This window comes from Oncorhynchus clarkii, chromosome 5, assembly GCF_045791955.1.
Source record: "Oncorhynchus clarkii lewisi isolate Uvic-CL-2024 chromosome 5, UVic_Ocla_1.0, whole genome shotgun sequence".
Classification (NCBI taxonomy): domain Eukaryota; kingdom Metazoa; phylum Chordata; class Actinopteri; order Salmoniformes; family Salmonidae; genus Oncorhynchus; species Oncorhynchus clarkii.
In genome coordinates, this window is record NC_092151.1 from 90,126,315 (window position 1) to 90,140,174 (window position 13,860).

The 13,860-nt window shown below is 52.4% G+C and overlaps 1 protein-coding gene across 1 annotated transcript in view; it reads right to left on the reverse strand.

Annotated features, from left to right (window-relative positions):
- The window catches only part of LOC139410276 (anosmin 1b), a 147,251-nt gene that overhangs the window by 42,945 nt on the left and 90,446 nt on the right, over window positions 1-13,860 (reverse strand). Inside the window, exon 3 of the mRNA XM_071155759.1 lies at window positions 6,495-6,557. Within this exon, the coding sequence (XP_071011860.1) occupies window positions 6,495-6,557 (63 nt within the window). The remainder of the gene's footprint in view (window positions 1-6,494; window positions 6,558-13,860) is intronic.

Consider the following 13,860-nt stretch of genomic DNA (forward strand, 5'->3'; position numbering starts at 1 on the left):
TGAGGGAGGGACAGGGGGAGGAGGGAGGGAGAGGGTTAGATGGAGGGAGGTACAGGGGGAGGGGGGATGGAAGAATGGAGAGGGACAGAGGAGGAGGGATGGAGGGATGGAGAGTGACAGGGGAGGGGGGGTGGAAGAATGGAGAGGAACAGGGGAGGGGGGATGGAGAGGGACAGGGAGGAGGAGGGGTGGAAGAATGGAGAAGGACAGGGGAGGGAGGGAGGGATGGAGAGGGACAGGAGGAAGAGGGAGGGAGGGAGAGGGACAGTAGGAGGAGTGAGGGAGGGAGGGATGGAGAGGGACAGGAGGAAGAGGGAGGGAGGGGAGGGAGAGGGACAGGGGGAGGTGGGAGGGAGGGAGGGATGGCGAGGGACAGTAGGAGGAGTGAGGAAGGGAGGGATGGAGAGGGACAGGAGGAAGAGGGAGGGAGAGGGACAGTAGGAGGAGTGAGGGAGGGATGGAGAGGGACAGGAGGAAGAGGAAGGGAGGGAGAGGGACAGGGGGAGGAGGGAGGGAGGGGGGAGAGGGACAGGGGGAGGAGGGAGGGAGGGAGGGAGGGATGGCGAGGGACAGGAGGAAGAGGGAGGGAGGGGGAGGGAGAGGGACAGAGGGAGGTGGGAGGGAGGGAGGTGGGCGAGGGACAGTAGGAGGAGTGAGGGAGGGAGGGATGGAGAGGGACAGTAGGAGGAGGGAGGGATGGATGGAGAGGGACAGTAGGAGGAGTGAGGGAGGGTGGGAGGGAGAGGGACAGGAGGAGGAGGGAGGGAGGGAGGGATGGAGAGGGACAGGGGGAGGAGTGAGAGAGGAAAAATTGGGGGAGAGATAAAGGAGAAAGAGAGTTTGAGTGTTTGGTTTCTTATTAACTACATAGACTGTCCCGTTGATTTCAGACAAGCCAGACTACCGGCTACATGTTCCAGACATACTTTATTGGGAGAGGTTAAAAACAGAATGACAGAGGACGTGAAGTCCAAGTAAAGACAGAGAAAGAGATGAACAGAGTATTGAAGACATCCTTCCAGTCCACACCCTGAGGGAACCATAACACGACTATTTCAGACAGACAGACAGACAGACAGACAGACAGTTGATATTGGTGTGGTGCTGTCTGTCTCGTCTCTTACAGTCTCCAAAACCACCATGGTACTGGATAGGCCGTGCATATGGCCACATACACACAAACAAACCTACAGGATGGAACACTGGCAAGGATTCAACTCAAGTATGCATGCAAACACACTGACACACACAGACAGTCCCCTTCAGCACCATGGCCAGTCTCTGCCATATAGGATCAGTATAAACACAAACCTAACAGGGAAAACTGGCAACATAAAGACATGGAGAACCACCAGCACCTTGGCAGGCCTCTGTGTATGGCAGTATATACACACAAACACACACCTATTGCCAATGGCTATAACTCACTAATACACACAACCACCCACAGACGCACACAGACACACACAACACACACACACACACACACACACGCACAAGCACACACACACGCAACACACACACGTGCGCACACACGCACATGCACACGCACACACACACACACACACACACACTGTGAAGAGAGAGAGCGGAGTCTGGCTGTGAGAGGGGTGAGGAGGCTGGCTGTGAGGAGAGAGCGAGGAGGAGTCTGGGTGTGAGGAGAGAGAGAGGAGGAGTCTGGCTGTGAGGAGAGAGCGAGGAGGAGTCTGGCTGTGAGAGGGTTGAGGAGGCTGGCTGTGAGGAGAGAGAGAGGAGGAGTCTGGTTGTGAGGAGAGAGAGAGGGGGAGTCTGGCTGTGAGGAGAAAGAGAGGAGGAGTCTGGGTGTGAGAGGGGTGAGGAGGCTGGCTGTGAGAGGTGGGGGGAAGCTGGCTGTGAGAGGGGGGGAGGATGCTGGCTGTGAGAGGTGGGGGGGGAGAATGGCTGTGAGAGGTGGGGAGGAGGCTGGCTGTGAGAAGGGGGGGAAGCTGGCTGTGAGAGGGGGGGAGGATGCTGGCTGTGAGAGGTGGGGGGGAGAATGGCTGTGAAAGGTGGGGAGGAGGCTGGCTGTGAGAAGGGGGGGAACCTGGCTGTGAGAGGGGGGGAGGATGCTGGCTGTGAGAGGTGGGGGGGAGAATGGCTGTGAAAGGTGGGGAGGAGGCTGGCTGTGAGAAGGGGGGGCTGGCTGTGAGGGGGAGACTGGCTGTGAGAGGTGGGGAGGAGGCTGGCTGTGAGAGGGGGGAGGAGGCTGGCTGTGAGGGGGGTTAGGAGGCTGGCTGTGAGAGGTGGGGGGGGAATGGCTGTGAGAGGTGGGGAGAAGGCTGGCTGTGAGAAGTGGGGAGGAGGCTGGCTGTGAGAGGTGGGGAGGAGAGTGGATGTGAGAAGTGGCGAGGAGAGTGGCTGTGAGAAGTGGGGAGGAGGCTGGCTGTGAGAAGTGGGGAGGAGGCTGGCTGTGAGAGGTGGGGAGGAGAGTGGCTGTGAGAGGTGGGGAGGAGACTGGCTGTGAGAAGTGGGGAGGAGGCTGGCTGTGAGAGGTGGGGAGGAGGCTGGCTGTGAGAAGTGGGGAGGAGAGTGGCTGTGAGAGGTGGGGAGGAGAGTGGCTGTGAGAAGTGGGGAGGAGGCTGGCTGTGATAAGTGGGGAGGAGGCTGGCTGTGAGAAGTGGGGATGAGGTTGGCTGTGATAAGTGGGGAGGAGGCTGGCTGTGATAAGTAGGGAGGAGGCTGGCTGTGATAAGTGGGGAGGAGGATGGCTGTGAGGAGAGAGAGAGGAGGAGGCTGTCTGTGAGAAGTAGGGAAGAGGCTGGCTGTGAGAGGTGGGGAGGAGGCTGGCTGTGAGAAGTGGGGAGGAGGCTGGCTGTGAGAGGTGGGAAGGAGAGTGGCTGTGAGAAGTGGGGAGGAGGCTGGCTGTGAGAAGTGGGGAGGAGGCTGGCTGTGATAAGTGGGGAGGAGGCTGGCTGTGATAAGTGGGGAGGAGGCTGGCTGTGATAAGTGGGGAGGAGGCTGGCTGTGATAAGCGGGGAGGAGGCTGGCTGTGAGAAATGGGGAGGAGGCTGGCTGTGATAAGTGGAGAGGAGGCTGGCTGTGATAAGTAGGAAGGAGGCTGGCTGTGATAAGTGGGGAGGAGGCTGGCTGTGAGGAGAGAGAGAGAGGAGGAGGCTGGCTGTGAGAAGTGGGGAAGAGGCTGGCTGTGAGAGGTGGGGAGGAGGCTGGCTGTGAGAAGTGGGGAGGAGGCTGGCTGTGAGAGGTGGGGAGGAGAGTGGCTGTGAGAAGTGGGGAGGAGGCTGGCTGTGAGAAGTGGGGAGGAGGCTGGCTGTGATAAGTGGGGAGGAGGCTGGCTGTGATAAGTGGGGATGAGGCTGGCTGTGATAAGTGGGGAGGAGGCTGGCTGTGATAAGTGGGGAGGAGGCTGGCTGTGAGGAGAGAGAGAGGAGGAGGCTGGCTGTGAGAAGTGGGGAGGAGGCTGGCTGTGAGAGGTGGGGAGGAGGCTGGCTGTGAGAAGTGGGGAGGAGGCTGGTTGTGAGAAGTGGGGAGGAGGCTGGCTGTGATAAGTGGGGAGGAGGCTGGCTGTGATAAGTGGGGAGGAGGCTGGCTGTGAGAAGTGGGGAGGAGGCTGGCTGTGAGAAGTGGGGAGGAGGCTGGCTGTGAGAAGTGGGGAGGAGGCTGGCTGTGATAAGTGGGGAGGAGGCTGGCTGTGATAAGTGGGGAGGAGGCTGACTGTGATAAGTGGGGAGGAGGCTGGCTGGACTGGAAACTGGAAACTGTTCATTGGCAAAACATCTCCAAGAACGATTTAACTCAACAGTTCTCTGGTTCCTATTAGTGATAGTAATTTCCTGTCACTAATACTAAGACCAGTAATTTCCTGTCACTAATACTAAGGCCATTCATTTCCTGTCACTAATACTAAGAGCAGTCATTTCCTGTCACTAATACTAAGACCAGTCATTTCCTGTCACTAATACTAAGACCAGTCATTTCCTGTCACTAATACTAAGACCAGTCATTTACCGTCACTAATACTAAGACCAGTCATTTCCTGTCACTAATACTAAGACCAGTCATTTCCTGTCACTAATACTAAGACCAGTCATTTACCATCACTAATACTAAGACCAGTCATTTCCTGTCACTAATACTAAGACCAGTCATTTCCTGTCACTAATATTAAGACCAGTCATTTCCTGTCACTAATACTAAGACCAGTCATTTCCTGTCAGGTCTTTACACACTGTCAGAAGGTGAGTGTAGCTGGTGCATGAAGTCAGGCGCAGGAGAGCAAAATGAGTGAGCAACGTACTTTACTGAAAAAATAAAGGCACAAGGTAAACAAATACACTTGACCAAAATACCAACCGTAAATATTACACACAGGTGAACACAGCACCCGTCGAAAAACCAGCCATCAGGAACCGAACTGAACATAGAAATATTATGTTAGGCACACCCTAACAGTTTATTTATTATTTATCTATTTGAATAGAGCTAACGTGCTTGCCGCAGGTAAAGTCCACTACTGAATCTCTGAACAGATGTCAGCTCTTAACATCACCAAACGAGCCGTCCCTGCCTCTTCCCTTTGAGTGTGTGTGTGTGTGTGTGTGTGTGTGTGTGTGTGTGTGTGTGTGTGTGTGTGTGTGTGTGTGTGTGTGTGAGGGTGAGTGTGTGTGTGTGAGTGTGTGAGAGTGAGTGAGTGAGTGAGTGAGTGAGTGAGTGAGTGAGTGAGTGAGTGTGTGTGTGTGTGTGTGTGTGTGTGTGTGTGTGTGTGTGTGTGTGTAACACACCATTTGACTGTAAACACTAGGCTTAGTTAATAGACCTCAATTCTCCTCTGTTCTTTTGTAACTCTGTAAGTATCACTCCCCCGACAGCCCAGGACCCACGCTTCAAATCCGGGGATAAAAAGCATAACTACACCAGAGGAGGGTTACGCTTCAACAATAACCACTACCCTCCTAGAGGCAAAGAGGGGCCCATAGAGCAGACAGGGACAGTAGTCTGGCTGGGTGGGTGGAGGAGCAGACAGGAGCAGACAGGGACAGTAGTCTGGCTGGGTGGAGGAGCTGACAGGGACAGTAGTCTGGCTGGCTGGAGGAGCAGACAGGGACAGTAGTCTGGCTGGGTGGAGGAGCTGACAGGGACAGTAGTCTGGCTGGGTGGAGGAGCAGACAGGGACAGTAGTCTGGCTGGGTGGAGGAGCAGACAGGGACAGTAGTCTGGCTGGGTGGAGGAGCTGAAAGGAGCAGACAGGGACAGTAGTCTGGCTGGGTGGGTGGAGGAGCTGAAAGGAACAGACAGGGACAGTAGTCTGGCTGGGTGGAGGAGCTGAAAGGAACAGACAGGGACAGTAGTCTGGCTGGGTGGGTGGAGGAGCTGAAAGGAGCAGACAGGGACAGTAGTCTGGCTGGGTGGAGGAGCTGAAAGGAACAGACAGGGACAGTAGTCTGGCTGGGTTGGTGGAGGAGCTGAAAGGAGCAGACAGGGACAGTAGTCTGGCTGGGTGGAGGAGCTGAAAGGAGCAGACAGGGACAGTAGTCTGGCTGGGTGGAGGAGCTGAAAGGAGCAGACAGGGACAGTAGTCTGGCTGGGTGGAGGAGCTGAAAGGAGCAGACAGGGACAGTAGTCTGGCTGGGTGGAGGAGCTGAAAGGAGCAGACAGGGACAGTAGTCTGGCTGGGTGGAGGAGCTGAAAGGAGCAGACAGGGACAGTAGTCTGGCTGGGTGGAGGAGATGAAAGGAGCAGACAGGGACAGTAGTCTGGCTGGGTGGAGGAGCTGAAAGGAGCAGACAGGGACAGTAGTCTGGCTGGGTGGAGGAGCTGAAAGGAGCAGACAGGGACAGTAGTCTGGCTGGGTGGAGGAGCAGACAGGGACAGTAGTCTGGCTGGGTGGAGGAGCTGAAAGGAGCAGACAGGGACAGTAGTCTGGCTGGGTGGAGGAGCTGAAAGGAGCAGACAGGGACAGTAGTCTGGCTGGGGGGAGGAGCTGAAAGGAGCAGACAGGGACAGTAGTCTGGCTGGGTGGAGGAGCAGACAGGGACAGTAGTCTGGCTGGGTGGAGGAGCTGAAAGGAGCAACCTTCATGTCTGGTATTTGAACATCTCCTATTTGGTGAGAGCTCGTTTCTCTGTCAGGTAAACACTAACAGACTTAGACTTTTTGAGCTTCAGGTTGTCTAATGGACGGGACGAACTGTCCATACCAATCAGTTTCTAGGCCTGGGAACAAGAAATATGGACTCACTAAGCTACACTTCTTTAGGGGTACTTGAACAGATCTACCACAGTACAGGGAGAGGAGAGGAAAGGAGAGAGGAGGAGAGAGGAGGGGAGGGGAGGGGGGGTGAGAGGAGAGGAGAGAGGAGAGGAGGGGAGGAGAGAGGAGGGGAGAGGGGAGAGGAGGAGAGAGGAGGGAAGGAGAGGAGAGAGAGGAGGGGAGGAGAGAGGAGGGGAGAGGAGAGGGGAGGGGAGATGTGAGGAGAGGAGGGGAGAGGAGAGGAGAAAAGGGGAGGGGAGGGTGCTTACCTCGCATGGTTTCTGAGACAGGTCTCTTCTGGTCTCCCACAGTTCCTTGCATGGCTGTAGGCACTGCAAACAAGCACATAAACAAACAGAGTTTGGCAGGGAGCACAGCAAAACAGCAACACAGCAGACCGACCGACAGAAAGGACACGGGAATGGGGCACTGAAAACCAGTCAGCCAGTTAGTCAGTAAACAAACTAGAGCATGACGTAGGGAACACGCCAAGGCTGGTGACACGCCACACACACTCCACACGCTGCCACATCCACAGAGCAGCAGAAACACACTCCACACGCTGCCACATCCACAGAGCAGCAGACATGTAGGAAAGCATGTGTGTGTGTGTGTGTGTGTGTGTGTATTTGGGTGTGTGTGTGTGTGTGTGTGTGTGTGTGTGTGTGTGTGTGTGTGTGTGTATTCGGGCGTGTGTGCTCGGGTGTGTGTGCGTGTGCGTGTGTGTGTATGTGTGTGTGTGTGCGTGTATTCGGGCGCGTGTGCTCGGGTGTGTGTGTGTGTGTGTATGAGTGTGTGTGTGTATTCGGGCGTGTGTGCTCAGGTGTGTGTGTAGTGTATGTTTGCACATGTGAGAACAGACTGTTATACAGCCAGGTCCCCTGTGATACAAGTCAGTATTCAACGTCCATCCATGTCTGAGGACGTCGGGAGATGATGTGGAAACCAGCCACTAGGGGGCAACCGTGAGCTCTGTTACCTTTAAGTAGGTTTCTATTCTGCCAGGGTGCTGTGGACGGGGATTGTGGACGGGCGTAAGCATCTGCCCTCTGATTCTAAAGTTTTGATGTTTGCAACAACTAAAAAATTGGACGTTTGACAAACATGGACGAACATATAATTCTGACGTGATACAGTGAGAGCTAGTTGATTGTTCATGTGACCACCTAGCCGGCGGCACAGCAGGCCTCTGTCCTGCAAGCTCACAAATGTGGATGGTAACCTGTAAACATGTCAACTGCTGCCAGTGCAGATGACATCACAGGGTTATAGGTTATAGGTTCTTATCCGGGTCCTGTAACACGCCTATAGAGGCCATGGCTGTGAATCCCTTCACCCTAAGCAACTGAGCTACTGAACTACTGAGTTACTGAACTACTGAGTTACTGAACAACTGAGTTACTGAACTACTGAGTTACTGAACTACTGAGCTACTGAACTACTGTGCTACTAAGCGACTGAACTACTGAGTTACTGAACTACTGAGTTACTGAACAACTGAACTACTGAACTACTGAGTTACTGAGCTACTGAAATACCGAGTTACTGAACTACTGAGTTACTGAACTACTGAGTTACTGAACTACTGAGTTACTGAACTACTGAGCTACTGAACTACTGAATTACTGAGTTACTGAGCTACTGAACTACTGAGTTACTGAGCTACTGAACTACTGAGTTACTGAACTACTGAGTTACTGAACTACTGAGCTACTGAACTACTGAGTTACTGAACTACTGAACTACTGAGTTACTGAACTACTGAGTTACTGAACTACTGAGCTACTAAACTACTGTGCTACTGAGCGACTGAACTACTGAGTTACTGAACTACTGAGCTACTGAACTACTGAGTTACTGAACTACTGAGTTACTGAACTCCTGAGTTACTGAACTACTGAACTACTGAGTTACTGAACTACTGAGTTACTGAACTACTGAGTTATTGAACTACTGAACTACTGAGTTACTGAGCTACTGAACTACTGAACTACCGAGTTACTGAACTACTGAACTACTGAGTTACTGAACTACTGAGTTACTGAACTACTGAGTTACTGAACTACTGTGCTACTGAGTGACTGAACTACTGAGTTACTGAACTACTGAGCTACTGAACTACTGAGTTACTGAACTACTGAGTTACTGAACTCCTGAGTTACTGAACTACTGAACTACTGAGTTACTGAACTACTGAGTTACTGAACTACTGAGTTATTGAACTACTGAACTACTGAGTTACAGAACTACTGAGTTGCTGAACAACTGAGTTACTGAACTATTGAGCTACTGAGTTACTGAACTACTGAACTACTAACCTACTAACTTACTGAGCTACTGAACTACTGAGCTACTAACCTACTGAACCACTGAGCTACTGAACTACTGGGCTACTGAACTACTGAGCTACTAACCTACTGAACTACTGAGTTACTGAACTACTGAGTTACTGAACTACTGAACTACTGAACTACTGAACTACTGAGCAGCTACTGAAATACTGAACTACTGAACTACTAAACTACAGAGCTACTGAACTACTGAGCTACTACAGAGTTACTGACCTACTGACCTACTGAACTACTGACCTACTGAACTATGTCTTAGAAGTGGTTTTCACATACAAACTTTATGTCCTAACTCAGAATCAGAATATGCTTCTCAATAATAACATGTGGTAGTATTCTATAATTCTTATTGATGTTCTGCATTCATCAGAGTGCCATCAGGTAGCCTGATTTCAGCTGTGTCCATGGAAACAGGATTATTAAGGGGAATCGTTCTTCTTGCAAAGCATGTAAACGTTTTTAATTAAACTATCCATGATAATCGCATTATTGTGTGCATGTAACCGTCCGTACTCATTGGCAAATCCAGCCCGAAACGGGAGGTTTCAAATACTTAGTAGTCGCCAAAGTTCCTGAGCATGTCTTTAATGAATTTACCTGCACAGAAGCAGAGGAAATAAAGAGCCATGTGTAATATCCATAAAGAGACTCAGAACAAGGACATAAGGAATCCTAGGTTTTTCTCATTGTACAAAGAGTGTTCTGTGTGTGCGTGTGTGTGTGTGCGTGTGTGTGCGAGTCCTATCCATCGAGTTGCCTTGCTGCCCCCAAAACCCCCCCCGTGGCCTGCCCTCGTCGGTCGGTGTGGTTCTTTAAAACAGACGGCAGAATATTGAGCCATCTGTTGTGTATCATCTGACGGATCGCTCAGGCATCTGCCACCATCCATTCCCCTTCTTCCCCCTTCTCTTCTCTTCTCCAGGACAGACATCTCTTACTTGGCTGAACTCTCCACAGCCAGGTCTGCCATACTGAAAGGCATCTGATTCTCAGAAAGGGGGAGGAGAGAGAAGGGAAAAGACAGCAAGAACAGAGAGAGAGAGAGAGAGAGAGAAAGAGAGAGAGGGGAAGAGAGAGCAAGAACAGAGAGAGAGGGAGAAAGAGAGAGAGAGGGGAAGAGAGAGCAAGAACAGAGAGAGAGGGAGAAAGGGAGAAAGGGGAAGAGAGAGAGAGAGAGAGAGAGAGAGGGGAAGAGAGAGAGAGAGGGAGAGGGGAAGAGAGAGCAAGAACCAAGAGAGAGAGAGAGAAAGAGAGGGGAAGAGGGGAAGAGAGAGAGAGAGAGAGGGGGGAAGAGAGAGCAGGATCAGAGAGAAGGGAAGAGACAGCAGGAACCAAAAGAGAGCGAGAGAATGTCAAAAAGAGATTTTAAAAAATGGAGAGGGCAGGTCTGATCTGGTTCTCGTCCCAATAGAAAGCTGTTCTGTACTGGTGTAATATGCTTAATATATGTCTTATTTTACATGGTGTACATGGTTACAACAACACAGATGTGACTGGGCAGCTCCGTGATCAAAACTGAGGGATCTGTCCCCCTTAGTGAATTGAGCAGTGCCAAAATACAAAGACACTTGAGCAGTGGAGGCTGCTGAGGGAGAACGCCACATAGTAACGGCTGGAATGGAGTCAACGGAATGGTATCAGCCACATGGAAACCATATGCTTGGTACCATTCCATTGACTCCATTCCAGACATTATTATGAGCTGTCCTCCCCTCAGCAGCCTCCACTGAGCTATATTGGCCCCTTGCATGTGATGTCCTGCAGTGCTTGTTGTCTACTGTTGTCTAACACAACTAGTGAATTAAAGTCTGGAGTTATGAACAAAACAGTATCAACAGTGACAGTGGCAGTGGCAATGACAGTGGCAATATTTCCCCAATCTGTGACATTAACATTACAGTATCAATTAACATTACAGTAACAATTAACATTACAGTATCAATTAACATTACAGTAACATTAACATTACAGTATCAATTAACATTACAGTATCAATTAACATTACAGTAACATTAACATTACAGTATCAATTAACATTACAGTATCAATAAACATTACAGTATCAATTAACATTACAGTATAAATTAACATTACAGTAACATTAACATTACAGTATCAATTCACATTACAGTAACATTAACATTACAGTATCAATTAACATTACAGTATCAATTAGCATCACAGTATCAATTAACATTACAGTATCAATTAGCATTACAGTATCAATTAGCATCACAGTATCAATTAGCACCAGTGGGGAATGTAGTTATTTCCACCCTGCTAATCACACTGTTACGGGTCAGCAATGAGCGTTAGAACTGAGGGGGGTCAAAGGTCACAGAGCTGTCATAGTGGGTGTCCTTTTCAGTTCGTTCCTTGGCATTTTTAGATTTAGAATGGATGAAGGGAACATTTCCATCCCAGGCTATATGGTAGAAAAGCTGCTAGGGTATCGTAGCCAGCCCGCAGCCTAACCAAATCTTTCAAAAATGCTTACACTATACACTCTCAAAAGTCAAATCCAAACCACAAAACTCAATCTCAAGTGTGATCGGAACATCCTAAGTAAGTTCTGACGTGTACTATAAACACAGGTCAACCGCAGTGTGTACACCTGCGTACAGTTACTTATACTTAGATAATATACAATAACTGTTTCCTTATGGAGAATACCGCATGCAGTTCGGGCATAGCACACATCCCACCCAATGCGGATCGAGCATTCGTGAGCCAATCATTCAGCGCGCTGAGTTTTAGGGACTACCAGCTGTAGACGTTTGACTGCCAACATTTTGCACAAGATTCTACAAGTAAAATCGGTGCGATAATTACCTTCGGAGGTGCTAAGTACTCGCAGTCTCCAAACGCTATTGGTGTGTCTGAGCCCTTACACGTAGATAAGAAACAGCCTGTAGATACCAGAGATATTCTGGCCTTCTGCTCTCGCTCTCTGGTCTCCCCCTCTCTCTGGTCTCCCCCTCTCTCGGGTCTCCCCCTCTCTCGGGTCTTTCCCTCTCTCTGGTCTCTCCCTCTCTCTGGTCTCTCATTCTCTCGGGTCTCCCCCTCTCTCTGGTCTTTCCCGGTCTCTGGTCACTCCCTCACTCTGGTCTCCCCCTCTCTCTGGTCACTCCCTCTCTCTGGTCTCCCCTTCTCTCTGGTCCCTCCCTCTCTCTGGTCTCTCCCTCTCTCTGGTCTCTCACTCTCTCTGGTCTCTCCCGCTCTCTGGTCTCTCCCTCTCTCTGGTCTCTCCTTCTCTCGGGACTCCCCCTCTCTCTGGTCTTTCCCGCTCTCTGGTCTCCCCCGCTCTCTGGTCTCCCCCGCTCTCTGGTCTCTCCCTCTCTCTGGTCTCTCCCTCTCTGGTCTCTCCCTTTCTCTGGTCTCCCCTTCTCTCTGGTCTCCCCCTCTCTCTGGTCTCCCCCTCTCTCTGGTCTTTCCCACTCTCTGGTCACTCCCTCTCTCTGGTCTCCCCCTCTCTCTGGTCTCTCCCGCTCTCTGGTCTCCCCCTCTCTCTGGTCTCTCCCTCTCTCTGGTCTCTCCCTCTCTCTGGTCTCTCCCTTTCTCTGGTCTCCCCCTCTCTCTGGTCTCCCGCTCTCTCTGGTCACTCCCTCTCTCTGGTATCTCCCTCTCTCTGGTATCTCCCTCTCTCTGGTCTCTCCCTCTCTCTGGTCTCCCCCTCTCTGGTCTCTCCCCCTCTCTGGTCTCTCCCGCTCTCTGGTCTCCCCCTCTCACGGGTCTCCCCCTCTCTCGGGTCTCCCCCTCTCTCTGGTCTTTCCCGGTCTCTGGTCACTCCCTCACTCTGGTCTCCCCCTCTCTCTGGTCACTCCCTCTCTCTGGTCTCCCCCTCTCTCTGGTCCCTCCCTCTCTCTGGTCTCTCCCTCTCTCTGGTCTCTCCCTCTCTCTGGTCTCTCCCGCTCTCTGGTCTCTCCCTCTCTCTGGTCTCTCCTTCTCTCGGGACTCCCCCTCTCTCTGGTCTTTCCCGCTCTCTGGTCTCCCCCGCTCTCTGGTCTCCCCCGCTCTCTGGTCTCTCCCTCTCTCTGGTCTCTCCCTCTCTCTGGTCTCTCCCTTTCTCTGGTCTCCCCCTCTCTCTGGTCTCCCCCTCTCTCTGGTCACTCCCTCTCTCTGGTCTCTCCCTCTCTCTGGTATCTCCCTTTCTCTGGTCTCTCCCTCTCTCTGGTCTCCCCCTCTCTCTGGTCTCTCCCCCTCTCTGGTCTCTCCCGCTCTCTGGTCTCCCCCTCTCTCTGGTCTCCCCCTCTCTCGGGTCTCCCCCTCTCTCGGGTCTTTCCCTCTCTCTGGTCTCTCCCTCTCTCTGGTCTCCCCCTCTCTCTGGTCTCCCCCTCTCTCGGGTCTCCCCCTCTCTCGGGTCTTTCCCTCTCTCTGGTCTCTCCCTCTCTCTGGTCTCTCCCTCTCTCTGGTCTCCCCCTCTCTCTGGTCTCTCCCTCTCTCTGTCTCTCCCTCTCTCTGGTCTCTCTCTCTCTCCCTCTCTCTCTCTCTCTCTCTCTCTGGTCTCTCCCTCTCTCTCTCCCTCTCTCTGGTCTCTCCCTCTCTCTGGTCACTCCCTCTCTCTGGTCTCTCCACCTCTCTGGTCTCTCCCCCTCTCTGGTCTCTCCCTCTCTCTGGTCTCTCCCTCTCCCTGGTCTCTCCCTCTCTCTGGTCTCTCCCTTTCTCTGGTCTCTCCCTCTCTCTGGTCTCCCCCTCGTTCTGGTCTCTCCCTCTCTCTGGTCTCTCCCTCTCTCTGGTCTCTCCCTCTCTCTGGTCTCTCCCTCTCTCTGGTCTCTCTCTCTCTCCCTCTCCCGCTCTCTCTCTGGTCTCTCCCACTCTCTCTCTGGTCTCTCCTACTCTCTCTCTGGTCTCTCCCTCTCTCTGGTCACTCCCTCTCTCTGGTCTCCACCTCTCTCCGGTCTCCCCCTTTCTCTGGTCTCTCCCCCTCTCTGGTCTCTCCCCCTCTCTGGTCTCTCCCTCTCTCTGGTCTCCCCCTCTCTCTGGTCTCCCCCTCTCTCTGGTCTCTCCCTCTCTCTGGTCTCTCCCTCTCTCTGGTCTCCCCCTCTCTCTGGTCTCTCCCTATCCCTGGTCTTTCCCTCTCTCTGGTCTCCCCCTCTCTCTGGTCTCCCCCTCTCTCTGGTCTCCCCCTCTCTCTGGTCTCTCCCTCTCTCTGGTCTCTCTCTCTCTCTGGTCTCTCCCTTTCTCTGGTCTCCCCTTCTCTCTGGTCTCCCCCTCTCTCTGGTCACTCCCTCTCTCTGGTCTCCCCCTCTCTCTGGTCTTTCCCGCTCTCTGGTCACTCCCTCTCTCT